We start from the raw sequence: 25898 nt of genomic DNA on the forward strand, positions 1-25898 counted from the left end.
AGTCCTGTGCAGAGAGCTGCCCCTCCTCCCTCAGTGCCTTGCCTCACTCCCCTCACCCTCTCAGCTCACTCTCGCAGAGGACTTTGCACTCACAGCAACCAGGCACAAGAAGACACAGATGCCCAGGGAGAGCCATCGCTGCATTCCCTGGCCCAGCTTCCCCAACTAATCCCCATTCATGAACCTCATCTCAAGGGTCTCCCACTGGGGTCTCAGTGTCCAGGTACGCTGTCCCCCCAGGACCAGGCATGGGCTCCCTGGGCACCGCCAACAAAGGTGCTGTCTGGGGAAGTGGCAGAGGCACATAGTACCCACAGGGGACCACCTGGGATGGGGTTCCAGTGACATTGACTACGTTGCTGTAAACGCAAACAATGCTGCCGCAGCTGGCCACCAATACTGTCCATGCCAAGCCAATGGGGCTAATTCTGGGGCTCTGATGTCACCCCATCTTCCTTCAGGGGAGTAGACGAGAGCACAGGAGAGCAGCCTGGAGTTGCAGGGAAGAGATCTCAGGGGAACGCTCACTCCTAGGAATGAGGTGAACACAGGGGAGAGACAAGAAGTCAGTATTTGAGCTCCTGGATGCAGCTCTGTCTGAAACCCAGTCCTGGACTTTTCAGCCTTGGCCAACAATAAATATACCTTTTCCTCAGGCTTTTTTGAGTTGATTTGTGTCATTTGCAGCCAAACCAAAACTATTTCCTCATTCTCCTGTCCTCTCCTCCTTCCTGCCACCAGGGCCCTGGGCCCAGTTCAGTCTTGTCCCCGAAGACAGAACACTAAGTTTTTCTTTCAAAGCGGTGGCCTCAGGAGCCATCCTGATCACACCCGGGCCTGAGCTCATCAGGACGCAGCCTGAGCTGGCTCAGAATGTCACCAGGAGAAAAAAAAAAAAAAGACAAGGAGCAAAAAAAGAAAAATCTGCATTCCCATATTCAGATGAGCTTCTGCAGAATGAGTGAAAGCGAAGAGGAGTCACAGCACTCGGCCCCAGAGTGCTGACAAGCACCCTGGCAAATGCGCCCTGGCTGGAGAGCAGGACAGTTGCCTGCAGCGGGTCGCTGGCAGCTCCACTGTCCTCATTATTTCTCATTAGCGGGCTGTGTCACCACGCAGCAGGGCAAGGCTCTGTGGGCACCAGCCCAGGGCAGGCGGTCCCGTGGAGAAAGGTCTTCCAGTGGGGCAGTTGGAAGCAGAGCCGCTGCCCAGGGACAGCGCAGAGTGGCCAGCACAGTGAGCCTCAGAGCAGACACACAGAAGTCTGTACCACGGCCACTGGGGAGATGCCCGAAAAGAGGCTGGTCTCAGTGGGGGCGTCACCTGCCCTTCTTTCAGCAACATCCCTGTGGAGGGGCCTCTGAGCAGCTCAGCTCTGTGCAGTGGTGGGGAGGCGGACAGCCCTGTGCTGCGGCTGGTCTCGGGGCCTCAGCTGGTGCTCAGCCCCTCCAGCCTCCACTCACCAGTCCACATCCTCCTTGCTGTCACCTCTGCAGGTCTCAGAGGCCTTCCTGTGAGAGTTACCACAGTGCCAGGAGAGCCCTGACCCCGCATATCTCCTGGCCACTCTGTGTACCAGCAGCGCCACCTCCCCTTGCTGACTGGGGCTAATTAGCCCTAACAGAACTGAAAGCCCTCCTCTTGATCATTGATCCTTGGGTCCAAGGGGCTCAAAATGCCAGGGAGGCAGCGGTGGTCCCCAAACCCCCTGTCCTGGCACCCTCCGTCCCCTGCCTGGGGTCTTTTCTCTCCCTGGAGTGCACAGCTATCTGACACGCTCATTGCTCAACTCCTGTGTTACGCTTGCCTCCCTGCATCAGAATGCTTGATACTCTGATATTCTGTTGACGTTTAGTCACTCAGTCGTGTCTGACTCTTTGCAGCCCTATGGACTGTAGCCCGCCAGGCTCCTTTGTCCATGAGATTTTTCAGGCAAGAATACTGGAGTGGGTTGCCATTTCCTTCTCCTGGGGGATCTTCAACTGAGGGATCAAACCCACGTCTCCTGCATCTCCTGCATCAGCAGGTGGATTCTTTACCACTGAGCCATCAGGGAAGTTCCCTAATATTTAGTAGGAGCTCAGTAAAACCTGGGCTTCTCCGTTAGCTCAGCTGGTAAAGAATCCGCCTGTGATGCAGGAGACCCGGGTTCAATCCCTGGGCTGGGAAGATCTCCTTGAGAAGGGAACAGCTACCCACTCCAGTATTCTTGCCTGGAGAATTCCATGAGCGGTCGCAAAGAGTCAGACACGACTGAGCAACTTTCATGGAGAAGGAAATGGCAACCCACTCCCGTATTCTTGCATGGAGAATTCCATGGACAGAGCAGCCTGGTGGGCTACAGTCTATGGGATCACAAAGAGTCAGACACGACGGAGCGACTAACACTTTCACTCTCAATAAAACCTTGTTGGGTGGATGAATGAATGAATCAGCCAGTTAGTGAATAGGCCTCTCCTCTGTGAGGGCTTGCAGAGGGCCTGATTTCTCTAATCTAGGGCTTATGTGGTCAGGACGTTGCTTCCTTGTTGGACTGGACATTTTGAATCCCAAATGCTGGCTGTTTTGATAAATGGAGAAACTCAAGCTGCAGGCCATAATCTCCAAGGATGTCCTGGTGGGCTGAGAAGAGGGGTCTATGTCTCCTACCCTCAGTCAGCCTTTCCCGGTGTCTTGGGTGGGGGGGGGTTCCTTGCCATCCTGGGGTTTGAATATCCCTCCTTGGGACAGAGGCCTCAAGGCAGGAGGCTCTGTGGGCAGCCACGTGGGGACCTGCCTCATTCATCCCAAATTGCCTTGGCCAAGTTGGGCCCAGCACAGAGGACTCTAGGTTCCCGTCCACCCAAAGTCAAGGCCCCAAGAGTTGGTACCTTTAGTGACCTCAGAGGCCTTGATCTCAGGGCTGGGCCAGGAGTGTGGCCCTCAAGAGAAGGGCCTCTGTCCTTGTGTGACTTGGGCTGGTGGCTTCCTGGGCTCCGTACAGGCTACTGGTCCTATCACTTTGTAGGGTGAACGCGGGGGCTCATGAGGTCATGCCTGTATGTGACAATAGGGGGCGCTCACCACCCACAGCCACGGTCACCCTCAAACCTCTGGGCTAGCTGTGGCTTTCCTTCTTCTGATGGCCTCCTTTCCAGGTCTCCACACTCTGAGTAACTCCCCCAAGGCACACAGCTGGGTCCCCAGTGCCAGGGTCTGAGCTGAGTCCACCTCCCCCCATCACATCCCTGCTCCAGCTGCTGTGGTGTGAGACCACCAGGGAAAGCTGGAGAACACGGACACCACATGGAGCCTGACTGAGTCTGTAAAGGGGTTGCCCTCCGCTCAGACACCCCCTGACTCAGCCCTCCACCCAGGACAGCAGCTGAGGCTGGGGAACAGGCTCCCAGCCAGTGAGGAGAGGACTAGAGCCCCTCTCCAAAACCCCATCCAACTCCATCTCTGGAGACCCAGGGAAGGGGTGTGGGCGTGCCCACGAAGCACGACTGGCCGGAGCCAGCCCTGGGATGGCCACAGCTGAGCACAGGGACGCGAGGCCCTCACCCAGCACCAGTGATGCAGGAAGGCTTGGATGGCGGGAGCGCCTGGCTGCCCACTCCATGAGCTCTCTGCCTCGGCTTGTCTACCCATCAGCTTGCTCCTGGGACAGCCTGGTGCACCATGCAAGTTGGGGTGCAGTCAGGGGGAGCTGCGGGAGCCTGTAAGAGGAGCAAGACTAAAAAAAAAAAAAAGAGGAGCAAGACTGCTGGTAGTGGGGAGGTATTGAGAGAGGGCTTGGGTGCCGGGTGGTGAGCTGGAGTCTCAACAGCTCTCCCCCAGCGCAAGCTGCAAGAAGCCATAGAATCATCACGCATCCTCTGGGGCTGGGGTGAGGGGCTAGGGTCTCCTCCCTGCAGTTAGCCCTGGGGAAGGAGGACGGGGAGCCCAGCACCCCTCACTCCCCAAAGTTTCTAAGGCACCTCAGGGCTAGAGGAGGAATATGTCCCAGCTTGATCAGGAAGCTGATGTAAATGTGGGGGTGCCCGTGTGTGCCAGCACTTGGGGTCCCTCTGCAGCCCCTCCCCCAGCCTCCCGTCCCTACCCCCATGCGCAGACGCGCCCTTCTGTTCTGAGGCTTCCGCGGATGTGCGCCGCTGGCGACTGAGCGGAGTCGCTGCTTCCCTCTCCCTCGGGCTGTGCTCCCTCGCTGTCTGCTGTCTGATGTGTGTGTGTCTAACTGCCGTTCGTGGGTCCCCAGCCTGACGCTGGGTGGCTGTTTCCCTGGTCTGTGGGTGTCTGTGTGTCTGCCTACGGGCGTGTCTGTCTGTCTCGCTGTGTTTGTCTCGTCCTTGACCCAGTCTATCCGAGCGCTTATGCCTGGGGGAGGGGGCGCTCACTCCTGCCGCTCTCCCCCCATCCCCTCCCGCAGGCGCTAACGCAGCGCGCCGCCTTAGCTGCGCCGGGAGGGCAGTGACCTCGTCTGTCCCCGCAGCAGCGACCTCCCGACTGCGCTGTCCACCGGGGGGACCCCGAGGCTGGGTGCCAGGCCGACGGGCGCTTTCCTCCAGCCTACGGCCCCCTGAGCTCAGGATGGGCACGCTCCCTTCCCGGCTGGGTTCGCTGGTTCCCCATCTTCCCTTATGTAACTCCACATCTGTCTGCGCCTTGCAGGTCATCCTGGACCCTGCCCTGGGTCCTGCCCAAGGGAGAGTGAGACCCCGAGTCCCACGCATATGGGGGTTGGAGCGAACCCCTGACCAGGGCACCGGCTCTCAAGACCCCTCCCATCTTTTCTCCTTGGGAGATTCCTTTCTCCAAGTCCTGCTTGCTCGAAGGGTGAAACGAGGAGGAGGTCCCTTGGGGGCAAGTTCCCCTGAGCGCGGATGCAGGAGTTTCCCCTCACTCCAACTCCGGACCCCCTTAGGCGCCCCAGATCCCGATGAGAGCCAGCCAGGGGTCACTGGGACGGAGGGCACGGGGCATGTTAAGCGGCCCAGAGACTGGCTCCTGTGTGCGCGGGCGGCTGACCGCAGGCGAGCCCCCAGCTCGGGCGCCCGCCGTGCCAGGCTCTTCGCCAGCCGGCGTGCGCACTTGGGCTGGGGCTCCGGCGGCCCGGCGGGCACGCGGCGCTGTCCGTGGTGCTGCCGGCGCCGGGCGGGGCGGGGGCGGGGCGAGGGCGGCAGCCAATGGCGGGGGCGCTTAGCTGGGCGCGGGGGGCCGCAGGCTGGGCGCGGGGCTCACTCCGCTGCGCGCGGCACTCCGGGCGCACGGACGCTCAAGCAGCTGCTCGAGCTCCAGCTCCGCCCCGGGTCCGCTCAGGCTGCAGCGGTCGTGCCGCTGGCCCGGTTCGGCTCAGATTCCGGGCCGGGCCCCCTAGGCGCGGCCCGCCCCGGCCCCCGTCTCGGCGCCCGCGGACCATGCGCCGGGCATCCAACGGGGAACCCGGCCGGGCCGAGAGCCCGCAAAGACCAGGCTCCCGGACCGGGGCTCCTCCTGGCCGCCCGGCCGGCGGTCTGCACCCTGCCCCGCGCTCCGGCGCTGCGTGAGCCGGCGGGGCCATGGAGCGCTCACCGCCCGACGGGCCGCTGAACGCGTCGGGGGCGCTGGCGGGCGAGGCGGCGGCGGCGGCAGCGGGCGGGGCGCGCGGCTTCTCCGCCGCCTGGACCGCGGTGCTGGCGGCGCTCATGGCGCTGCTCATCGTGGCCACGGTGCTGGGCAACGCGCTGGTCATGCTCGCCTTCGTGGCGGATTCGAGCCTCCGCACGCAAAACAACTTCTTTCTGCTCAACCTCGCCATCTCCGACTTCCTCGTGGGTAAAGCCCCCAGCCCCCGCCCGAGTCAGGGGCGCCCAGCTGGGTCGGGTCAGCGGGGGCTGGAACGTGGACCTAGTGTGCTTTTCCTCGGGGACACACCCCGCTAGGGAGCCAGGCCTGAGTAGGGGGTGTCCAGGACTTTGGGGAGGTGGGCACAGCAGAAGTTCCTTGCCTCTCGGGCCGCGGGACTCGGGCTGGGGAAGGACGTCCCCAGGGAAGGGGTCCGAGCAAGCGGGCGCTCAGCAAGGCGCAAGGCGCTGCGGCCACGGTGCTGCGCGGGCTCCTGCGCCGTAGCCAAACAAAGGCTGCAGCGGACTCAGGACGCGGGGAGGGTGCTGGGGGGTGGCTGGGAGGAGGGGACGTGGAAGGGAGATTTTTAGAGCCGTGTTGGGGGAGGAGGCCGCGGGGAAGGGGGGGGTTGGGGACATGCTCTGAAGCGCGCGTTCTCACGTGTCCGTGCGCTGCTGCCGGCTGGGGGGGCGGGGCGCAAGGAGGGGGCCGGAGCGCCAGACACCTGTTGGGGCTGAGAGGAGCGTCTGCCAGCTGCTCAGAGCGGGGCTTGGCGGTGGGAGCCGCCCGCGTGGCAGCAGTCAAGTGCCCTTTGAGCCCGGAGAAATGTTTTCTCGGCTTCTGAGCCGATGAGGAGGAGCTACCCAAAGGCCAGGATAGGAGCTGGGGTGCAGCGGGGCGGAGAGGAAGGAAATTCTCCTTCCTTCCTTCAGGCACTGGGAGGGCTAGCAAAAGGCCAGGAATGACGCTTTGGGTCTCCTTGTGCCCAGTGGGCCCTACCGCTGGAGCTTTATCCTGCTTCCAAGTCCAGGAACACAGTGGGGCTGGGGGTGGGGCAAGGGTTGGAGGCCAGGTGCAGGGCTCAGAGCATGCCTAGGAAGGAGGCAGAGGGGGGGTTGCTGGTCCCAGAAAGGGGCCCATTATGTGACCCCAGGTCCTGCTTATCCCCCAGCTGTGGGGGGTCTGACCCTAGGGCCCTGCCCAGCCATGGCCCTCCTCTCCCACAGGGGCATTCTGCATCCCACTCTATGTGCCCTACGTGCTGACCGGTCGCTGGCCCTTCGGCCGGGGCCTCTGCAAGCTGTGGTTGGTGGTGGACTACCTGCTCTGCACCTCCTCTGTCTTCAATATCGTGCTTATCAGCTATGACCGCTTCCTGTCGGTCACCCGAGCCGTGAGTCTGGGATGTGGGTGCCCATGTTCGCTCCCAGGGGGCAGGGTGGCCAGAGGCGGCCAGGAGACCCACCAGGCAGGGGGTATGGCCACTTCTGAATGGGCGGTGCTGGGTGGGCTTGGGATCCGCTCACCTCAGGCATTCTGTAACCACCTGCCTGCTCATCAGCCATCTGCTGCCAGTAGGACTGGTCTGGGTTTGGGCAGAAGGGGCCGTCTAGACCTGAAAGAGGGGATCACTCCAGCCTCCACCCTGGAGCAGGTCCAAAGTCCCTGGAACTAAGGGACTATCTGGGGCCAAGGGCCCCAGGTGGAACCTCCCCGCGGCGGGGGGGCGGGTGGTGGTGTGCCTCAGAAAGACAGGCTCCACGAGCTGCCCTGGGTGTGGGTGGCCACACTTAGGGACCCTGGACTGCCTACCCTTCCCGTGTCGGAGTCACGCAGGCACAGGGCTGGCAGCAGCACTGCAGCAGAGGTCAGTCTGGTGCCGTCTCCTCTGACGGCTCTACCAGGCTCCCTCTGCTGGGGCTGTGTGTGTCCTGGTCTAGGGAAGCAGTGGGTCAGGGCGCAGAGAGCGTGGGTTTGGAGCCAGCTCTGCCCATGGAGCCCCTCCACCTGTGGTCTTCCCTGCCTGACCTGAACCATCAAGAATGTGGGAACCAGGGTGGAGCAGGTGTGAAGATTAAATGAGATGATATCAAAGGTGCCGAGCACAGAGCAGGGCACACGGCGGGTCCTCCAAGGACTGGACAGTGACGTGACTCCTGGGGAGTGCACAGCTGGCGGGGGGATGGCTGACAGGCAGCCTGGCACAAAATTAGGATTCTGAGGGGCAGTTCCAAGCCCATGGGAGAGTCACAGGCCTCAGCCTACCGGGGGTTCATGTAGGAGAAGGGAAGGCATCTTTGCCGAGGAGGGCCCTGCACAGAGGCCTGGAGGCTGCCAGGAGCCCTGGGCGGCACTGTGCCCTGGACTCAGTCCCCTTGCCTCCTGACCCAGCGTGTCCCACTGCAGGTCTCTTACCGGGCCCAGCAGGGTGACACGCGGCGGGCGGTGCAGAAGATGGTGCTGGTGTGGGTGCTGGCCTTCCTGCTCTATGGACCCGCCATCCTCAGTTGGGAGTACCTGTCTGGTGGCAGCTCCATCCCTGAGGGCCACTGCTACGCCGAGTTCTTCTACAACTGGTACTTCCTCATCACGGCCTCCACCCTCGAGTTCTTCACCCCTTTCCTCAGCGTCACCTTCTTCAATCTCAGCATCTACCTGAACATCCAGAGGCGCACCCGTGTCCGGCTGGATGGAGTGCGCGAGGCGGCCACCACCGAGCTTCCGCCCGAGGCCCAGCCCTCTCCACCGCCTGCCGCACCCAGCTGCTGGGGATGCTGGCAGAAAGGGTGTGGGGAGGCTGTGCCGCTGCACAGGTACGGGGTGGGGGTCAGCGAGGTGACCCCGGGCCCTGAGGCCGGGGAGGTGGCCCTCGGGGGTGGTAGCGGTGGGGGTGCCGCGGCCTCGCCCACCTCCAGCTCTGGCAGCTCCTCAAGGGGCACCGAGAGGCCTCGCTCACTCAAGCGCGGCTCCAAGCCGTCCGCATCCTCTGCGTCCCTGGAGAAGCGCATGAAGATGGTATCCCAGAGCATCACCCAGCGCTTCCGGCTCTCACGGGACAAGAAGGTGGCCAAGTCACTGGCCGTCATTGTGAGCATCTTTGGGCTCTGCTGGGCCCCCTACACACTCCTGATGATCATTCGGGCTGCCTGCCATGGCCACTGCATCCCCGACTACTGGTACGAGACGTCCTTCTGGCTGCTGTGGGCCAACTCGGCCGTCAACCCCGTCCTCTACCCGCTGTGCCACTATAGCTTCCGCCGGGCCTTCACCAAGCTGCTCTGCCCCCAGAAGCTCAAGATCCAGCCCCACAGCTCCCTGGAGCACTGCTGGAAGTGAGCTGACCTTCCATGGCACCCGGGATGCTTGAGGCCATTGCCACGCCCTCGAGGCCCTGGGTTCCTGGGCAGCTGGGCCTTCACGTCCACCTGGCCACCCTGCAGGCATGTGCTCTGCCTTGTCTCTGGCCCACCCTAAATGCCATGGCAGCCTCTCAGACCATCCGCTGGCAGTGGAGGCAGCTTGGTGGGCGGCTGGAAGGGCCCCTGCTGCGTGAGCCAGGATGATGCCACCCAAGTCCTGCTGTAGCCCAGGAGGGACAACCCAGGGCTCCCAGTCACTCTGTCCACCCCCACGGACAGTGTGATGGCTGGTCATGTCCTTGCTTCTCACAGTTACTGCTCAGTGTTCTTCCCAAAGCAAGTGCTTGGCGTGTGCTCCAGGCCTCTGGGGCCAGCGCTTGGCCCCTGCACACACACACACCTGCGCATGCCTGCACACCTGCCCTGTTCCAGACAAGCCCTGGCTGCTGGCTTTGCTGCTGTCCATCCCCTGCTTGAGGCCGGACCCGGTCCTTCATCCCTCCTCCCTCCAACTTTATCTGCTCCCAAAGTGCCGGGCGCTCCCCAGGAACCTTGCTCGCAGCAGGTCTCTGCGTCTCCATTCTGGGTGTTTCAGGAAGACGGAGAAGAAGAAAACACGTCCATGAACTCGATGTTCCCTAGATGTTTAATCAAAAGAGACAAAATTGCTGAGGCGCTCGGGGCTGGATTGGCAGGTGTGGGCTCCCACGCCCTCCTTCCTTGTGTGCCGCTTCTGGCTGAGCCGAGCCAGCTGCTCTGCCCACCCCGCCCCCAGCTCAGGTACTGGGCCCCGACTGGAGGCTCTGAGGGTGGCCGGAGCCCCGGACGCCTGATTGTCCAGAAGGCTGCCCCTCCCGCTCCATCTGCTCAACCAGAGTTTCCTGGTTGGGGAGAGGGAAACAGCCGAGCCCTGAGAGTCCTCTCAGGGCAGTCAGAGGAGCCCAGCGGCCAGGGGCCAAGCCCAGCAGAGGGGCCGCTTCGCCGCATCCCGTGCACTGGCTGGCGCGCTGCATGCTTTGCTCCCCACACACCTGCCGTGCTGCCCCTGCAGACCCTGAAGTCCACACAGTAAAGTGTATTTTTTTATTGGTGCTGATTCCTGAGGACTTCATGGGGGTGGCCGAGCATCAGTTGGAACCCATGGGGACACAGGAGCACCCAGGCGGGCATGAGATGCAGGCCTGCCCCTCCGCCTGGCCGCAGTGTCTCTTCAAGCAGGGGAGGGGGCACTGTGATGGGGAGAGAAGGCGAGCCGGCAGTCATACGAGGGTTTAACCCCAGTAAGGGACACGGCGCCCCAGCAGCGCCCCGCCCGCCACTCCCTCTCACTTCAGGCTTGAAAATACACGGCACAGCCCCCACCTGCTGCAGTCTGCCCGCCCTAGGACAGGGGTTCTCACTGTTCTCAGCCATGGGGAGCTTTCAGGGGTGTGGGGGCTGGAGCCGAGCTCAAGAGGACGATGGCCCAAGGTGGGGAGGCATCTCTGGTAGCGTGGCTTCCTGGCCACGACTTGGAGGCGGGACCGAGTGTGATGGACGGGGACAGGGAGAAGGAGATGAGGAGGATGGTGCTGGGTGAGCCTGAGTCCATTGGGCTCCACAGAGGGACAGACACTGGCCCAGCTGCCCAGAGTCCACTTGGAAAGAAGGCAAGACCATCCCAACCTAGGGGTGACATAAACATGGGTGGGTCAGATGCCACTGCCTCCAGGAAGCTTCCCCTCCGTTCCAGCCACTAGGACCCTCCCTGCCCTGACTTCACAGACACCCCCTGCCGTGCCGGCACAGCATCCACAGTCCTGACCACATCCTCTCTTCCTCTGGCTGAGAGACACTCGGCGGCCTCAGTGCCTTACGGCTGGGTGCCGTGGCTCCCAACTCCAGCAGTGAGGTCCAGACAGTGCTGACTCCCACTACAGCAGGGGCGCAGCTATTCACAGCTATTCACAATGTTTAAAACCCACAACCTTCCTCTTCCAGACATTTTTTTTCACCAAACTGGTCCCCCTTCCCCTCCATGATCTCCATCCACCAGAGAGACCCCTCTGATCCAGGCAGGGCAACAGTCTTGTTAGTGGCCCAAGGGAGGGCCAAGCCTCGGGTCCACTTTGGGCCTGGGCACTGTCGGGAGCTGAGCACTGGGAGCAGGGAAGTGAGGCAGGATCGGCAGAGGCCACCCAGTGCCTGTGGCCGGAGCTTGGGGAAGCCCTCGCAGCTCTGGGCCCTGGGGTGAGGCTGGCCACTGACCTTCCCTGCGGCCCTGCAGACCTGCCTGGCCCCTGGTCTGTGGGCGTCATTTCACAGCCCAGAGCTGTCTGGAGAAGGACAAAGAACCCATTCTCTGCAGCAGTGGGCGCCTCTGTGCTGCCCGCACAGCCAGAGCCCACGCTGCCCCTCAGCCTGGCCCTGCTAAATGGCTACAAATTGGAGGATAAAAGTGCAGGCTTTCAAGCAATTTTGCCTTCAATCTCTGGCAACTGCCGCTCCCCAAGCTCCCTTGCAGGGGTGGAGGAGGAGAGAAGAAAGACACAGAGTCTATTGGGTTGTGTCCTGCCACAAACAAACCCGCCAAGGGGGCCTTCCTCCTTGGATCCACTGCTGGGAGCAGAGACAAAGCCCAGAGGCAGGAGCTGCCACCCCCGTGGGCGCCACCCACATCAGCAGCTGCTGTTTACTGAGCACCTACTGTGTGCTGGGCTCTGAGCTGGCCATGGGCTGGTGGGAGGCAGGTAGACAAACAACTGGCCCATAAGCAGGGCCGTTCCCACGGGGGTGGAAGACAGGGTTGGGGGGACCAAGAGGAGGGTCACCTGACTCATCAGCCATGTGGACAGGGAGCCTGTCTGCAGAGCTATTGTTTCATTCCTTCATTCCACAAACCTCCACTGACCCTAGTGGGGGTTTGAGCCCATGGGCTGAAAGAAGGGCATGTAAGTGAAAGGGACCCAGATGGACAGCAGTGATGCTCCGGGGCCTGGAGGCCGAGATGAGGAGGGTGGCCTTGCTTCTGAGGACAACGAGGCCACCAGAGAGTGAGCCTGAGGCCCTAGGATGGCGCGCAGTCGGGGTGGTCTGCCTGTGTCAGCCCAGCCCTAATAGTGGGTACCTGGGGGATTTGGGAGGACAAGTGCAGAGACTGGCAGAGGCACACAGCTGAAGAACTGGGCAAAGGCCTGAGGCAGGGTTCTGCCCTGGGCACTCATGGGTGACCTGGCTCCCCTCAGGGCCAGATGTTGGCCCTCGGGAAGCAGGGCTCAGGGCCAACAGGTCTCCAGGGTCCCCCCTCCTGGGGCTGGCACTGGCTCCATCTGTCTGGCCACCCCCCACCACTGCGGTACTGGCTCTGGGAGAACCCCCTAGGAACTGGCTCTGCGCAACTGCTGGGTGTGGGTCCTTCCCACCTTGGGGTGAAATTCCCAGGAGACTGGCAGGCAGCTCCCATCCTTCTACAAAAGGCTAAATTACTCAGCAGTCCTTTGGGGCATCAGGGTCATGATGGGGGAAGCCTGGGTTCAGCTGGCAGGGCTTCTAGAGGTCTGAGCCATGGGGAGACCCACCCTATCTAGCCCCTGCCTCCACCTCCCATCCTGACACTCGTGGCTGGGCTCAGGGGGTGCAGGAACCTTTCCACCAACAGTTATTGGAGCCTGTGTCCTCAGGGACTCCCCACAGAGAGGGGTGGGCTCAGCTCTACACTCAGCAGGCCCTGACAGTTGGGGGCCTGGAGGCTGGGAGCTCATATCCCACACTCAGCAGCCAGTAGGGGCCAGGACTCCATCTTCCCACCCCCTGGGTCCCTCGGGGCACCACGGGGGATGTGGGGTGTGAGCGGGTCCCCCACCCCACTGTGTCCTCCTGGGACTCACCTGCGTCCCTGGATGACGAGTACAGTGGGGAGACCTGCCTGGTGGTGCGTCTGGGAAGGGCTCCCATGAGCCTTGGGAATGAACTTGACTGTGCTGATCTTAACCCAAAGCACACAGTGGCGCCTGCTGTATGTTCTGTGTGTGGTGCACAGGAGCTGGAAGAAGTTGCCCTTTTGGAGCCAAGAAAGTGGGAGAAAAAAGGGAGAGGTAGGAAGGAGGGTGGAGGAACCTGGACCCAACCACCCAGGTCATGTGGAAAATGTGCTTCAGGGGAAACAGGCCAGGGCAGGGGGCTGCCCCTCCAGAAGGCTAAGGGGACACTCTGCCCTCTCCCACCTTCTCTTCCTCTCCCGAGCCCTACTCTGGGCACCTGGAAACACACACGCTCCTGAGCAAGCCCAAGGCCTCTCACTGCCCAAGCCCAATACCTTCTTCTGGTGGCAGCAGCTCCTGCTTTTCCTTTGGGAACCATCCCCCTTTCACTCCAGTGGGTCCACGGGCTGACACCGTCCCTGGGCTCCAGGATGGCTGTGAGTCCCAGGTGTGGCTGGTAAGAACCACCAGGGGATAGTTGGGGCAGTGCAATCCCCAGTGTGGCCAGATAGCAGCTGTCCTGGGACTTTGGGGGTCCCCGGGAGGCCGATGCTCCCCTGCATCTGGGGTTGCTGGCCTGGTGGCCTCCAACACTGTTCTCTAGAGGGCTCTCCATGGAGGAAGCACCTGGTGCAGCCAAGGCAGAGGAGAGCCACACTGAGAGCTGGCAGATGGCTTCCACCTGCTGCTCTCTGAGCGCCTGGATCCAGCCTGGCCTGAAGCTAGCGCCTTTTGGTTTCATGAGTCACCAAATGCCCCTCTTTTCCTAAAGCCGGCACAAAATAACATTTTGTAATGTGATGGCCCAGCTTGGCATCCCTCTGTCTTGGGGTGGGGGAGGGGAAGGAAACATTCCTGCTCATGAGAGGGCTCTGTCTTTAATAAAAAATGGGGAAGTGAGTTAATCATTTAGTAAATAAAAATTAGTTGTTTGTGATGATTGTGGGCTTCCCAGGTGGCGCAGTTGGTAAAGAACTCATCTGCCAATTCAGGAGACCCAAAAGACAAGAGTTCAATCCCTGGGTTGGGAAGATACCCTGGAGGAGGAAATGGTAACTCACTCCAGTATTTCTGCCTGGAGAATTCCATAGTCAGAGGAGCCTGGTGGGCTGCAGTCCCTAGAGTCACAAAGAGTCGGACATGACTAAGCACACAACACAACAGTTGATTTACAATGTTGTGTTAGTTTCAGGTGTATAACAAAGTGATTCAAAAATGTCATGATTGTTAGTAGGAAATAATGACTGTTGGGATGTTAAGTGTAACATACCGGCTCTAAGGAAGGAAGGGCAGGATGCCAGGCTTTTGGTCTGTGACATCCTTCCCATCCACAGGTCACCAGGCACTCTGCCTTGGCTTAGATTCCTTCTCCACTAAACAGGGTACCCCACACAGCACCTAGCGTCCGGCCCCCAGGGTGGCAGGCTCTGTGTCCAGAGGAGGTGCCTTGCTGTGAAGCTTGTCAGACACAAATCTCAGAGGGGCACAAAAATATCCTTCAAAAGAGAAAGAAGAAAGACAGGAGAGAAGGGAGGGGGAGGGAGGGTTTGGAGCAAAGGGAGGAGGGGGTGGTAGCGCCGGGCTAAAAATGCATCTGTGACATTCCAGAGTCACCGGCTTCCAAATTCAAACACGTCAAACTGGGTGATCTGTAAACGCTCTGCTTTAAATGCTGGACAGTCCTCAAAGAGCTCAGCAAGCCCTGGTTCTGAGCAGAGGTATAGGATAGGGACTGGCCTGCCCTCTGCCCTGGGCCCCAGTTTGGCAGAACCCCAGATTCAGAGTAGCCACGGGGGTGGGCAGGTGGGTGGACTATTCCTTGCTGGCCCCTCCCTGATGCCCTTCAAGGCCCAGGGCTTCCTGTATCAGCGGAGGCTCTGCTCTGCCTGGGAATTGTCTGCCCCTCATCCCAGCTCCTCAAACCTATTAATTCATACTAAAGTGTGATGGGCTGACTACTCCAGAGAGGGGAGATGTGCACTTTAACAGAGGGCCATTTTTGAATCTAAAGGAGTCAAATTCTAACCCAAAGTGTTTCAGACTGCGAGACACCCCAGGTGGGGGAGGGCTGAGGATGGTGTCCACACACTGTCCTGAGCTCCCGCGGTGGAAGCCCATGTCACTGAGGATCCCAGATCATTGACGGAAGTCAACATCCCTCAGTCCGAGCTCCTGGATGGAACCCCCATGCTGGGTCAGCAGCTCTGTGGGCCGATTCCTGGGACCAGGGCTGGGTGCTCCCCGGAGGCCACCTAATCAGCTATGGACTGCAGACAGCCCTCTGTGGTCCTGATGAGCCGGCTGGCCCGACCTCATCAGGGGAAAGCAGCCATGTGGGCCAGCGCCACCATCTGAGGGAGGGGGTCACCACTGCTGGGCCACCCAAGGACACCAGGGGGCAGCCGGCTGAAGGTAAGCACTTGGTGCTGCCCTGGCATGGGCCATCGGGGTGGGTCCTCTGCCCCTCCAGGGACGGGAAGAAGGCAGGACCCTGGTGGGGTGGAGCCTCTCCCCCAGGTGGCCCGGTTCCAAAGCCCTCCCTCCAGGGCCAGTGTCAATAGGGATGTGTTTGCACAACCTCCCCCTGCTTCACCCCTTCACTTCCGCCATCAGATAAAATGCAAGAGCTCAGTGCAACCTGGATTTCAGAGTCACAACAAATAATCTGGTGGCTAAATACAGCATTCTTTGTTGCAAGTCTGAAATTCAAATCTCCCCAAGGTGGTGACCCTCCCTGTGTTCATGGACAATGTGGGGGAGGGGCTGAGCTCTGAAGATCCATCCAGCTCTTTGGAAGCTATGGGAAGGGCCTGGGGCTGGGCAGGTGAATGGCCGGTGGCTGCCTGTGGCCCGAACCCCTGGGCTTGGCCAGGGACGGTATGCTAGCATCTTGGGGGCATGGCCCTCTAGACTCCAAGGCTTGCTCTGTCCTTGGCCATGGGTCCCAGAAGATCCCACATGGGGAAGGGGCTGTGTATCCAGGGTGGGGCTGAAATGAGCAAGTTTTAAGACCCCAGGCCAGACCACGGGCACCCCTATGCTGTTGGACCTTATAGATGCGTCCCAGGTATATAGATGATAAAACCAAGCAATAGGGGTGGGTGACAGGCATATCCCAGTGCCTGCGATATCCCAGTGCCAAGTGTAGTGGGTTCCATGGGCTGGGCAGCCCACCCAGGCCACAGTGAGGCAGAAAGCCTACCCCTCACCCCCACCTCCATTCCAAAACCATAGCAGAAAGTGGAGACATCTCCTAGCTCTGGAAAAATATGGACCCACTGGTGCCTGGCTACTTCTGACAAGGAAAAATTTTTTTTTCTCCAGAGAATTAAAGGTTTGCAAGACGAGACCCCTCCAGATGCCCCTCTTTGGGTACTTACACTCCTATAGGCAGCTCTGGCTCCACCCAAGGGCTGTGTGTCCCCACTGCTCCGTCTGCCCTGTTGCCCTTTCACGAGAGGAGACACCCTGGCCATGGTGGGCGTGAGCATTAGAGCCTCCCTGCAATGAGATCGATGGTGTCAGCAGTGCTTAGCGCTTGCTCACCTGCACATGCGTGCATGTAACTGCATGTGTGCACACAAGTGCGTGTGCTTCGTTCTGTGTGTGTTTACTGTGGTCAAATATATGTAAAACTTACCCTTTTAACCATTTTAAGTGCACAGCTCAGTGGCCTTAGGCACTCTCAAGAGTCGTGCAACCATCCCCAACATCCACCTCCAGAACTTTCTCGCCTTCCCAGACTCTGAGTCCACCCATCAAACCTCAAGTTCTGTGCGACTTCGTCACGTGATGACATGACCAGGCACCTCACGTGCTTTCAGAGCCACAGCCATCTCTACCCCCAAGCCTGACCACCACTGACCCATCTGGACAGAACCCTCAGGGGGTGGTGCCCGCCTCTCCATGACCTTTGAATGTCCCCCCACCCCCCACCATCTGCAAACACACTGGTGTGTATCCCCACACACATGTATGTTTTACCCAAACTACTATGGGCCCAGCAAGTCTGTCCTCCTGCTTCTGGTGTCCTGGCCCTGGGATGCATCGCAAACCAGTGAACTGTGTCTCAAAGAGCCATGTGGCGGCTGATTAATATACCAGGGGCCACATGCCTGAGACAGGCCAGCACGGCCCAGGGCATGGCCGTGTAGGGTGAGGCTGACTTTGATCAGATGGTTGGGGGGCCACCAGCTGGGGGGCACTCATAGCGTGTCTGAGGAAGGGCATTGGCAGCACGGAAGCCTGGTTTCCCAGAGGATCCTTACTGGAGGGTCCCTGATGTTGCAAGGAAAGAGCTGGAGTGGTGGGGCAGGGGGCCCAGGGGCCAGGGGGAGTCAGGCCAGGCACAGGAGAGGGTCGCCAAGTAGGGGTGGGGCAAGGATCTGTGCATGCAAGGATGGGGCCGCATAGGCTGCTGCCTGGGGTGATGAGGGGGCGTCAGCTGGGTATGAAACAGGGTGCTGACGGGGCTGAAGAGGACCCCAAATTCACATCAGTTGGAAACTCACAATATGACCCAGTTTGGAAACAGGGTCTTTGCAGATGAATTGAGAGTAAAACGAGGGAGAAGAGAACAGGGAGGTGGTGGCCACCCTGGCCCAGGAGGCGCTGAGACCACTGTCATCCATGGGGGAACAGAAGGCTGAGGAAGTGGAGAGAAGACCTCAGGGGAGGCTGGTGGCTGAGCTCCGGGGAGATGGAACCAGTGGGGAGGGATGACACTGAACAGACACCACCCGGAGGAGGGAGAAAGCCGTGGGAAAACCCAGGGCCCCACAGCCCACGCCCCGATGGCCCGACGCAGATCCAGGGAGGGAACAGGGAGTAAGCGTGAGAAAGCAAAAGTCCCCGTTCGGGGCCAGAAATCAATAAGTGATGCTCCAGGCTGATCAAGGTAGTTAAGAGCGGCTCAGACTTCAGAGCAGATCACTCAGCAAAACAGCCAGAAGAGGCAGGTCTGGGGGAGCTGGGACGGGGGCTCTGGCTTGGCGTCCACCGGGTCTTTTAATGTCTTTAAAAGCAACCCAAATGCACTGAATGTCTGCCACCACACACTTACTCATTCCACAAATGTATTGGTGCCCCTGAGGGTCAGGTCCTGAGGCTCTGGGGGACACAGTGAGAACTGGACGAACCCCCGCCCCTGCAGTGGGGCCCCTGGCGGGTCAGCCACACGGGCATCTTAAGCATCTCCGCCTCTGAAGAGTGAGCGTGGCGGGGGCCCTGTGAGCAAGATGAAAGGCCGTTGATAATTAAACGCTACTCAGACCTGGCTTTACTCTTTGTGGTGGCCTGAGAGAACAAATAGATGCAAAATCCATCTCTGGTTTCCAGAACACAAGGACCTCTGAAATTACAAGACATTAAAATAAAGCTTCGGGTAAAGAACTCTTGTTCTTGTTGCAGATTTGATGTCAGATCAAAACGGAATTGCTCCTGAAAGCTGAGGCGCTGGCTTATTGTTTGAGGTCTGCCCAGCCCCCATCATGCAGAAACAACACGGGTCTGAGTGATCCAGAGGCTCAGATGCCTTGAGACCCTGAGGCCAACTCCCAGAGGGCCTGTTCCCCTGCCCCCCCTCACCCCTCAGGGACACGTCAGGGGAATCAGACTTTAGCGGGGGAAACAGAAGTTTAAGACCACCTCGCTCGATGCATGGGCTTGTCTTCATTAAGGCATCTGCAGTTGGGGGACCCTGAGGTGTGGGTACAGCTCCCAGTGACACCTAGAAATACAGACCTGTCCCTGACCACCCTGGGGCTCAGGCTGCTGACACCCTGCCTGCAGACTGCAGTTAATAACCCACCGCGAGGCCCAGGTCGGATATTGGGAGCATTCAGTCGTGAAGCTCAGCTTCCACAGAGCACAGCACCGTCTGGGATGACAGGGCGGACGTCACCCTCACTGAGTCCCTGTTCCTTCACAGCTGGGCACCTGCAAACGCTTCCCCACCCCCTGCCTCATGCAGCAGACGGAGCATTCCTGTGAAAGGGTGTCAACAGCTGTGGCATCAGAGGCCCACCTCTGCCTCAGCTGCCACCACCTACAAGTCAGCGCTGCTGACGCTGGCTCCTGTCCACGTGCCCATCTGGTGACGTCAACTAGCATGTAGCCCATGCTATTAATAATTAGGGGCCAATTAACACAGATGAGCCCATTGCAGCGTGTCACTCACACGCAGGCAGGCATGGAAGCACTGGGGACAGACTGGCGGGGGCAGGAGTGTCCGCTGCCCAAGGGGTCCTGTCCCGGGGCAGGGGGTGTGTTGGCTGGGAGCCCCAGGTTGGCAGGAAGGCCCCTGCACCAAGGCCTCCTGGTTCCTTGGGGTTCCTTCCTCATCTCCAGTCACAGCTGGCCTGCCAGGCGCTGCCTTCTCTGCTACCACCGCAGCGGCTGGCGGCCACGCGCCAGCTCGGCGGCCACGTGGCGGTCGTGCAGTTCCTTCAGACGCAGCAGCAGCTCCTCCAGGTTTTCCCCGGTGGCCGCCGACAGGGCAATGGCCTCCTGGCCCAGGCGGGCCTGCAGCTGGGGCAGCCGGGCCCTGGCCTGCGGGAGGTCGATCTTGTTTGCCACGACGGCGTAGGGTCTCTTGGACAGGCCTTCGTCGTATTGCTCCAGCTCATACCTCAGGTCGTCCAGCTGAGTCCAAGGCTCTGGCACCGAGAGGTCTACCAGGAACAGGAGGAAGGGGCAGCGCTCAATGTGCCTGAGGAACGCCAGGCCCAGGCCCCGGTTTTGGTGGGCACCCCGGATGATGCCGGGGATGTCAGCCACTGTGGAGGAGACAAGCAGACAGTCAGGAGGGGAGCCCGGGGCCTCTGAGCACTGAGACTTTCCTTCCAAGGAATATCTCATGAGTGAAGTCGTTCAATTTTCCGCCTTGCTGATTCACCAGGCCGATTCCATCTGAGGCAATGCAGCTTCCAGTCTTGCTAATGCTTTGAAATATTTGGGTGACTGGCATGACGACAGATCAGTCTAATAAGAACTACTTAACACATTCCAATCTTTCTGGCTTCAAAAGTGATTCAAAAAAGGGGAAAACGGCTTCCTGTAATCTATTAATAATTTGATTACTGATAGAAATTATGATAGAGCCCTCTGCAAATATAAAGTGCTATACAAACCATGTTGCCAGCAGGCTTACTATTTTTAATGGGTACATTATCTTCTGGAAAAAGTTTTCTCCTCTCAAAATGGTACAGGAAAAGCTTTTAAATTCACATGTAGTCCACATGACTGATGCTGCCGAATTCCCCGTAGATGGAAGAGAAGAATAGAGGCGGTGAAAAGGAGTAATTTCCTCAGGTTTGAAATTTAAACTCAAATTCCCGAACTGCCACTAACAGATGCCTGGGGGAGGGGGTGGGAAGCAAATCTAAACTGATTTTGATAAAGAACTATAATTTTTAAATGAAGAAAAACAAGTATGCATGTAAGTTACATAAGCATGGCTCTGAACTCCACCATCACCCACTCCTCTGAGAGGTCCTACCTGCTATCTGCTGGTGGTCTTCGTAGTGAACAATCCCCACGTGGGGATTCAGGGTCGTGAATGGGTAGGAGGCCACAGCAGGCCTTGCATTTGAAATGGCCCGGAGAAGCGAGGACTTCCCTGCATTGGGGAATCCAACCTGGAAGACAGTGAAGACTATCACCACAGAGTCTATAACTGGCTGGGGTCAGGGTGTCTCAGGTGGGGAACAGGGGACAAGCAAGAGCAGGGCTCCTAATGAAGCCAAGAGGATCTGATAGGAGAAAGCGGGTTGCCCGGCCACCACGATGCACAGACACCCACCAGTCCAGCGTGTGCCACTGTCTTGAGCTCCAGGAAGAGGATGCGCTCCTGGCCTGGCTGTCCGGGAGTGCAAGTCGTGGGTGCACGGTTGTCGTTAGCCAGGAAGAAGCGGTTACCCTTTCCCCCTGACCCGCCCACCGCTGCGATGAACTCGTCTCCTGGGCGCGAGAGGTCAGCCAGGACTTCACTTCCCTCCTTCACCAAAGTGCCCACGGGGACCTGAAACACAACAAAGCGCTTTTAGGGGCTGGGAAGGACTGGGGGCAGGAGGAGAAGGGGACGACAGAGGATGAGATGGCTGGATGGCATCACCGACTTGATGAACATGAGTTTGAGTAAACTCCGGGAGTTGGTGATGGACAGGGAGGCCTGGCGTGCTGCGATTCATGGGGTTGCAAAGAGTTGAGCGACTGAACTGAACTGAAGAGAAGAGGGTACTTCCAAGCTCCCAGAGGGAGGAGGGCCCTCAGGGGTCTGCAGGGCAGGATGCACAATGGCTTCTCCCAGTAGCACTTCTGTAGCATCAGGGTGAGCAGAGCATCTGCCAATGAGAGCGATGCTGAGGGCATGAACCCACTGCTCACACGGAGATGCCCCAGGGGGGTAGGGCAGGGGAGGCTTGTGGGGCTGCAGATAGGGACTGCGGACCTCTGGGTCCCCTCGCTGGAAGACAGAATCGTCTCGTTGACTGTGAACAGGTCACAGATGCACATGGTATGAAATCGGCCAAAAAAAAAAAAAAAGAAATCAACAGAGTCCCCGTCTGGGGTTGCTCCATGGAAGACAGGCCCCTCTGGACCCCTCGCAGGACCTGGGAACCCAACGGCCCACAGGGTGGACAGGGGACTCTGTGCCTGGCCTACCCGAATATAGAGGATGGAGCCATTCCGCCCAAAGCAGTTCTTCCGGCCGCCATCCTCGCCGTCAAACCCCTGGTACCGCGAGAGGACAGAAGACAGAGACTTGACATGCTGGTCAACTGGAAGTCAAAGCGGGAAGCGTCACCGCCCTCTGTGTTAAAGGCAGACCTGTCTCATTTCATCAAGTTTCTCTTGTTCAGATTAAGAATGCAGATGGGATGAAGTTATGGCAAAAGTTACCAAACAAGCAATGAGACTTTTTGAAAAAGCTAAATTCTTAATTTCTTTTAAAAGATACTACAGTTTCCAAAAAATTCACAACTACCCATAATATCATTGTGAGTTTGAAAATAGCTGTACTTTATTATTATGTTGTGAATGGCTACTAACTTCAAGTGGACTAGTTAGCTAGGCCTTTGTGCTCCATGCGTGTAGGGGTGATCAACACCCTTTCAGCACTTGACTGAGATAGTAACAGTAAACAGATTTAACCCTTGGACATATGGTACCAGAATGTTAGATTCCCTGATAGTCTTTATGTTCCTGAAATGTTAAAAAAAACAACAAACCATCAAAGTTGGTTTGAAAGTCGGTTTGGAGTGAAATATCTAAATGTGAACATCCACATAATTTAATAAAATGATGTCCACCCATCGGTTTTGAATTCAAATTCCTGTTAGGGCAAGAAGGTGCAAACTCCCCACCCAGAGATGGTAGACACAGTGAACTCCCCCAGCTGCCCAAGGGCACCTGCCTCTCAGGATGACATGGCCCCCGTTGCCTCCATCACCGCCGTCAGGGCCTCCAAACTCCTTCCGGGGTTCGCTGTGAAAGCAGCTCACCCCATTGCCTCCGCGTCCCCCTCGGACAAGCACTCGGCGATGATCCACAAAATGCCGTTTCTGCAGAGAGCACAGGGTGCCCTGATTGGTATTAACTCCGCAGTCCTTGCAAGGACCAAGCAGCCGTTTGAAAGGTACCTTTTCTACCTAGGAAGAGCTTTAAAATTAGATGCTAATGATACTAACATTGCTAATCTCACCTAAAATGCAAATATAAGAAAGAGTTCCCAGAAGTCACTGCTATTTATAGGCAAATGGAAATCCAGGACGCAGATGTAAAGAGTGGTCAGCATGGAATACACACCCCAGAAACAAACGCGACACTAACAACCTAAATACAGCACAGCATAGGAGACACTCCTTAAATAAAGCGTCTTCCTACATTTTTTTCAAATATAAACACACTACTGAAATAACAGACCTTTACTAATGAAGTTTCTGTTCCTCAGCACGAGACACTGAGAGGGACACTCCCTGGGCCACTGCCAGGCTTCCCGCTGAGACCAGACGTCTTCTCTGGCCAACTGAGTAGGTCCACATTTTTAAACGTGGTGATGCAAACAGAGCTCTAATCTGTGAGCAAGTTCTTCTCCAGGTCCCTAAGGGAGCTACAACTGACCTAAAGAATTAGACTAACTAACCAACCAGGCTAATATTTAATAAATGTTCACTCGCACAAGACATCCAGCTGCCCGAGGTGCCAGGGTGCAAGTTGGGGCTACCACCCCAGCCCAGCTGCCCTGTCCCAAGAAGCCTGTCTGCTTCCCACAGGAGCACACAAGCAGATGTGGCCGCCCACACAGCCCCTCCGTGGGGACCAAGGCATCTGCATTTCCATAAGCAGATCTTTTTTTAAAAAAGGAAAACACACCAATATGTTAAGATGCTCTGGCACCACCAAATGGAAAAACCATGAATGACTATTCAAAAACACAATGCATAATTTTGAACATGATGGAAAGCAACCTGATGGGAAAAAAGCACAACTGATGAGCACTGTACAGAAGATAAAACTAAGAGTTAATGTTTACATTCTAGGGAGGAGACATAACCATTGAAAACCTGATACATCTGAGTATACTTGCTGACTGCCAAAGTAATTTTTCCACAGGAAGTACTCTCTGCCCTAATGAGCCTCATGTGGAACCCCCTACTTAGGAGAAAACAAAGTGGTCTTAAACATGTACGTTCTTCACTTTGATTAAAGATCATTCATATTTTAAATAGGTTTTGATAAATAGAAGAACAAAAAAGTGTGAGACTTTGAGAACTATAAAACTAAACGTCTATGCGTCCCCCTCCAATGATATAAATTAAGAACTATTCACACATATTTAAGAATATGAAAGTGAAAAGTGAAAGTGTTAGTCACGCAGTTGTGTCTGACTCTCTGTGACCCCATGGACTATAGCCTGCCAGACTCTCCTGTCCTTGGAATTCTCCAGGCAAGAATACTGGAGTGGGTAGCCGTTCCCTTCTCCACGGATTTAAGAATATATATAACACTTATCTCAGACACATAGGCTAGTGATACAGGGGTCTGGGCACCCTCCGGATGAAGGGAGAGAACACCCAGAAGGGTCATCACTTTTAGCACACTGGGCACCACCTTGGGGCTGCCACAGTTTTGGCCAGCACAGTACTTGGTATCCACATGCCTTCATCTCATGTCCTCATTTTCAAGGATAAATGAAGACAAGGTAATGGGAGCTCAAAACAACATCCTGTGACTTCCAATGAGGAAACTGGAGGCAAATCCCTTCAGGGTTTCTAGAAGTCTCACCAGTTTTTTCTCCGAGAGTGGCTGCTTCCTGGGGGGTTCCTGGTGCTTGTTGCAGTCTGCACAGCTGACTGAGAGCAGCCTGGGAGAAGTGCGCAGCAGAAGAAGGCGGTTGGGCCCAGGGACCATGCGGGCTGCCAACGTCCAGCACCCCACACCCTCCAACACCGCCTGGGGTCTCGCTGAGAAAAGCCTCGAAGGTATCATGACTCCTTAACAAAAGGCAAACTGGCAAAATAAGACAGCTGGTTTAAACCTGAACATGAAATTGAAACTAAAGAAGTGTGGGCGCCTAGGCCAGAAAAATCCTGATGTATGTTTCTGAAATAAATGAGCCCACGAAAGAAGTTCTCACCTCACTCGCCACTTTCCACCCGAGTCAGGCCCTCTGAGCCCATATGCCACTTGGAAGGAGCTGCCTGGAAGCCTAATGGTTAGAATTCTGGGCTCTTACTGCCAGAAGCCTAGGTTCACTCTATGGCTGGGGAACTGAGAGCCCATAAGTCTCGAGGCCAAAAAAACCCCCCAAAACAAACCCATTTGTTTCTTACAACCCTATGAGGGGTAACACCACATGCTGGATTTTTCCCATTGGCTTTTCGAGACTTTTCCCACCCTGCTGTTTCAAGAGAATACCCTGCAGGACCACCCTCGTGGCCTTGCTGTTGGGCAGAGACTGGACAGAGTAGCAGAAGAGCTGGATACTGATTGAAGGCTGCACCGCCAGCCAAGCAGCCCATGTCTACGCTCCTCTGTCCTGGTCCTTCTCCTTACCCTGCGGGTGTCCAGGAGCCGAAGCAACTCCACTGTCACCAGCTCCAGATAAAAACACCAACTCTGCTGTTTCCCTGAATGCTCCCCTTCAAATGGGGGCCTTTACACCCTCCTTAAATTGTCCTCAAGAGACTGTGCCAGGATTTTGGACCCCTACATTTTGCATGCCCATTTTAAAGCAGTGGAGGCTGGGACTCAAGAGAGGCTGTCATTTGCCCATGTCCATAATGTCCTCGCTGCACCAGTGATTCACAGCAGTGTTCTTCAAACGCGGGACACACACGCGACCACCGTCCAGTGCAATAAGGCAAGGGTCATTTTTAAAGAATCAATATCGTGTTCCTTAACTCTGGACACGTTTCTTCTGCTAAACTCTATCTGCCTGAGAACTATTTTAAAAGCGTGTTCTCCTTTCCGCTGGTGTCTCGAGAAGGGTCCTCCACAGAAGGAAGCCCCCTCCTGACAGGCCTGCTAGCAGGACGGACCGGGGCGCCCGACCAGGACAAGTCTGGGAAGTCCAGCCTGCCCCGAGCTGCCCTCAGAGCAAGACGCTGCTTCTGCAGAACTGTTTACCACGTGTGTTCACGCTCACACTGTTCTGTACGACCGCGCCACCGCAAGTACAGAACAACACCCGCGAGGACCTCGGCCCGAAGGCATCTCCGGGCTCCCGGAGCGCGCCCACGCGGGCTGAACGGAAGCAGGCAGCCCGGACCGGGGACTCGAGGGCGCGCTCGGTCCCACGCCCGCCCCCTACCCTCTCCCACGAGTACCCGGACTCTACCCACACTCACCGCCCGAGTGGGCACGTCACTTCCGGTGCCGCCTCCAGGGATCACTTCCGGGATCGGCCCCGCCTGCGCAGGATTCCCCAGCGCGCATGTGCGGGAGGGGGAGGGGCTACGGGCGTCCGGACGGAGCCGACGAGGGTTTCCAGCGA

The 25898-nt window shown here is 57.8% G+C and overlaps 3 protein-coding genes across 6 annotated transcripts; 1 reads left to right on the forward strand and 2 right to left on the reverse strand.

Moving 5' to 3' along the window:
* The first annotated feature begins 5536 nt into the window (after positions 1–5536).
* HRH3 (histamine receptor H3) lies at positions 5537–10038 on the forward strand. Its single transcript, XM_043885084.1, has 3 exons — positions 5537–5793; positions 6810–6976; positions 7990–10038. Exons 1-3 carry the CDS (start codon positions 5538–5540, stop codon positions 8917–8919), a joined length of 1353 nt encoding a protein of 450 aa, XP_043741019.1. The 5' UTR covers position 5537; the 3' UTR covers positions 8920–10038.
* Positions 10039–10165: 127 nt separating this feature from the next.
* Positions 10166–13913, reverse strand: LOC122682220. Of its 3 annotated transcripts, none has more exons than XM_043885093.1 (3): positions 13237–13913; positions 12809–12963; positions 10166–10607 (listed from the first exon to the last, which is right to left on the reverse strand). In XM_043885093.1, exons 1-3 carry the CDS (start codon positions 13641–13643, stop codon positions 10348–10350), a joined length of 822 nt encoding a protein of 273 aa, XP_043741028.1. In that variant the 5' UTR covers positions 13644–13913; the 3' UTR covers positions 10166–10347. The 3 variants fall into 3 exon arrangements, with proteins under 3 accessions (XP_043741028.1, XP_043741027.1, XP_043741026.1); XM_043885092.1 differs by having other exon boundaries at positions 12809–12978; XM_043885091.1 differs by having other exon boundaries at positions 12809–13913.
* A 2516-nt stretch (positions 13914–16429) lies between these two features.
* MTG2 (mitochondrial ribosome associated GTPase 2) lies at positions 16430–25888 on the reverse strand. Of its 2 annotated transcripts, none has more exons than XM_043885088.1 (7): positions 25753–25888; positions 24188–24412; positions 22317–22464; positions 21566–21681; positions 20703–20921; positions 20400–20538; positions 16430–19677 (listed from the first exon to the last, which is right to left on the reverse strand). In XM_043885088.1, the coding sequence occupies exons 2-7, from the start codon at positions 24389–24391 to the stop codon at positions 19283–19285; spliced, it is 1221 nt and encodes a 406-aa protein (XP_043741023.1). In that variant the 5' UTR covers positions 24392–24412; positions 25753–25888; the 3' UTR covers positions 16430–19282. The 2 variants fall into 2 exon arrangements, with proteins under 2 accessions (XP_043741023.1, XP_043741024.1); XM_043885089.1 differs by lacking the exon at positions 25753–25888 and adding an exon at positions 24959–25740.
* Between the last annotated feature and the right edge of the window lie 10 nt (positions 25889–25898).

This window comes from Cervus elaphus, chromosome 23, assembly GCF_910594005.1.
Source record: "Cervus elaphus chromosome 23, mCerEla1.1, whole genome shotgun sequence".
In the NCBI taxonomy this organism is placed as follows: domain Eukaryota; kingdom Metazoa; phylum Chordata; class Mammalia; order Artiodactyla; family Cervidae; genus Cervus; species Cervus elaphus.

Bases quoted from the DNA above. Each gene is read 5' to 3' on its own strand.
- HRH3 (XM_043885084.1), top strand. From the start codon at position 5,538: ATGGAGCGCTCACCGCCCGACGGGCCGCTGAACGCGTCGGGGGCGCTG. The intron at 5,794-6,809 runs GTAAAGCCCCCA...CCTCTCCCACAG, and splicing joins CATCTCCGACTTCCTCGTGG to GGGCATTCTGCATCCCACTC. The intron at 6,977-7,989 runs GTGAGTCTGGGA...GTCCCACTGCAG, and splicing joins TCCTGTCGGTCACCCGAGCC to GTCTCTTACCGGGCCCAGCA.
- LOC122682220 (XM_043885091.1), bottom strand. From the start codon at position 13,643: ATGAAACCAAAAGGCGCTAGCTTCAGGCCAGGCTGGATCCAGGCGCTC. The intron at 10,608-12,808 runs GTGAGTCCCAGG...TGTCACCCCTAG, and splicing joins CTCGTCATCCAGGGACGCAG to GTTGGGATGGTCTTGCCTTC.
- MTG2 (XM_043885088.1), bottom strand. From the start codon at position 24,391: ATGATACCTTCGAGGCTTTTCTCAGCGAGACCCCAGGCGGTGTTGGAG. The intron at 22,465-24,187 runs GTGAGACTTCTA...TGCTCTCTGCAG, and splicing joins CACTCTCGGAGAAAAAACTG to AAACGGCATTTTGTGGATCA. The intron at 20,539-20,702 runs GTGGGTGTCTGT...ACTGTCTTCCAG, and splicing joins CAGTGGCACACGCTGGACTG to GTTGGATTCCCCAATGCAGG.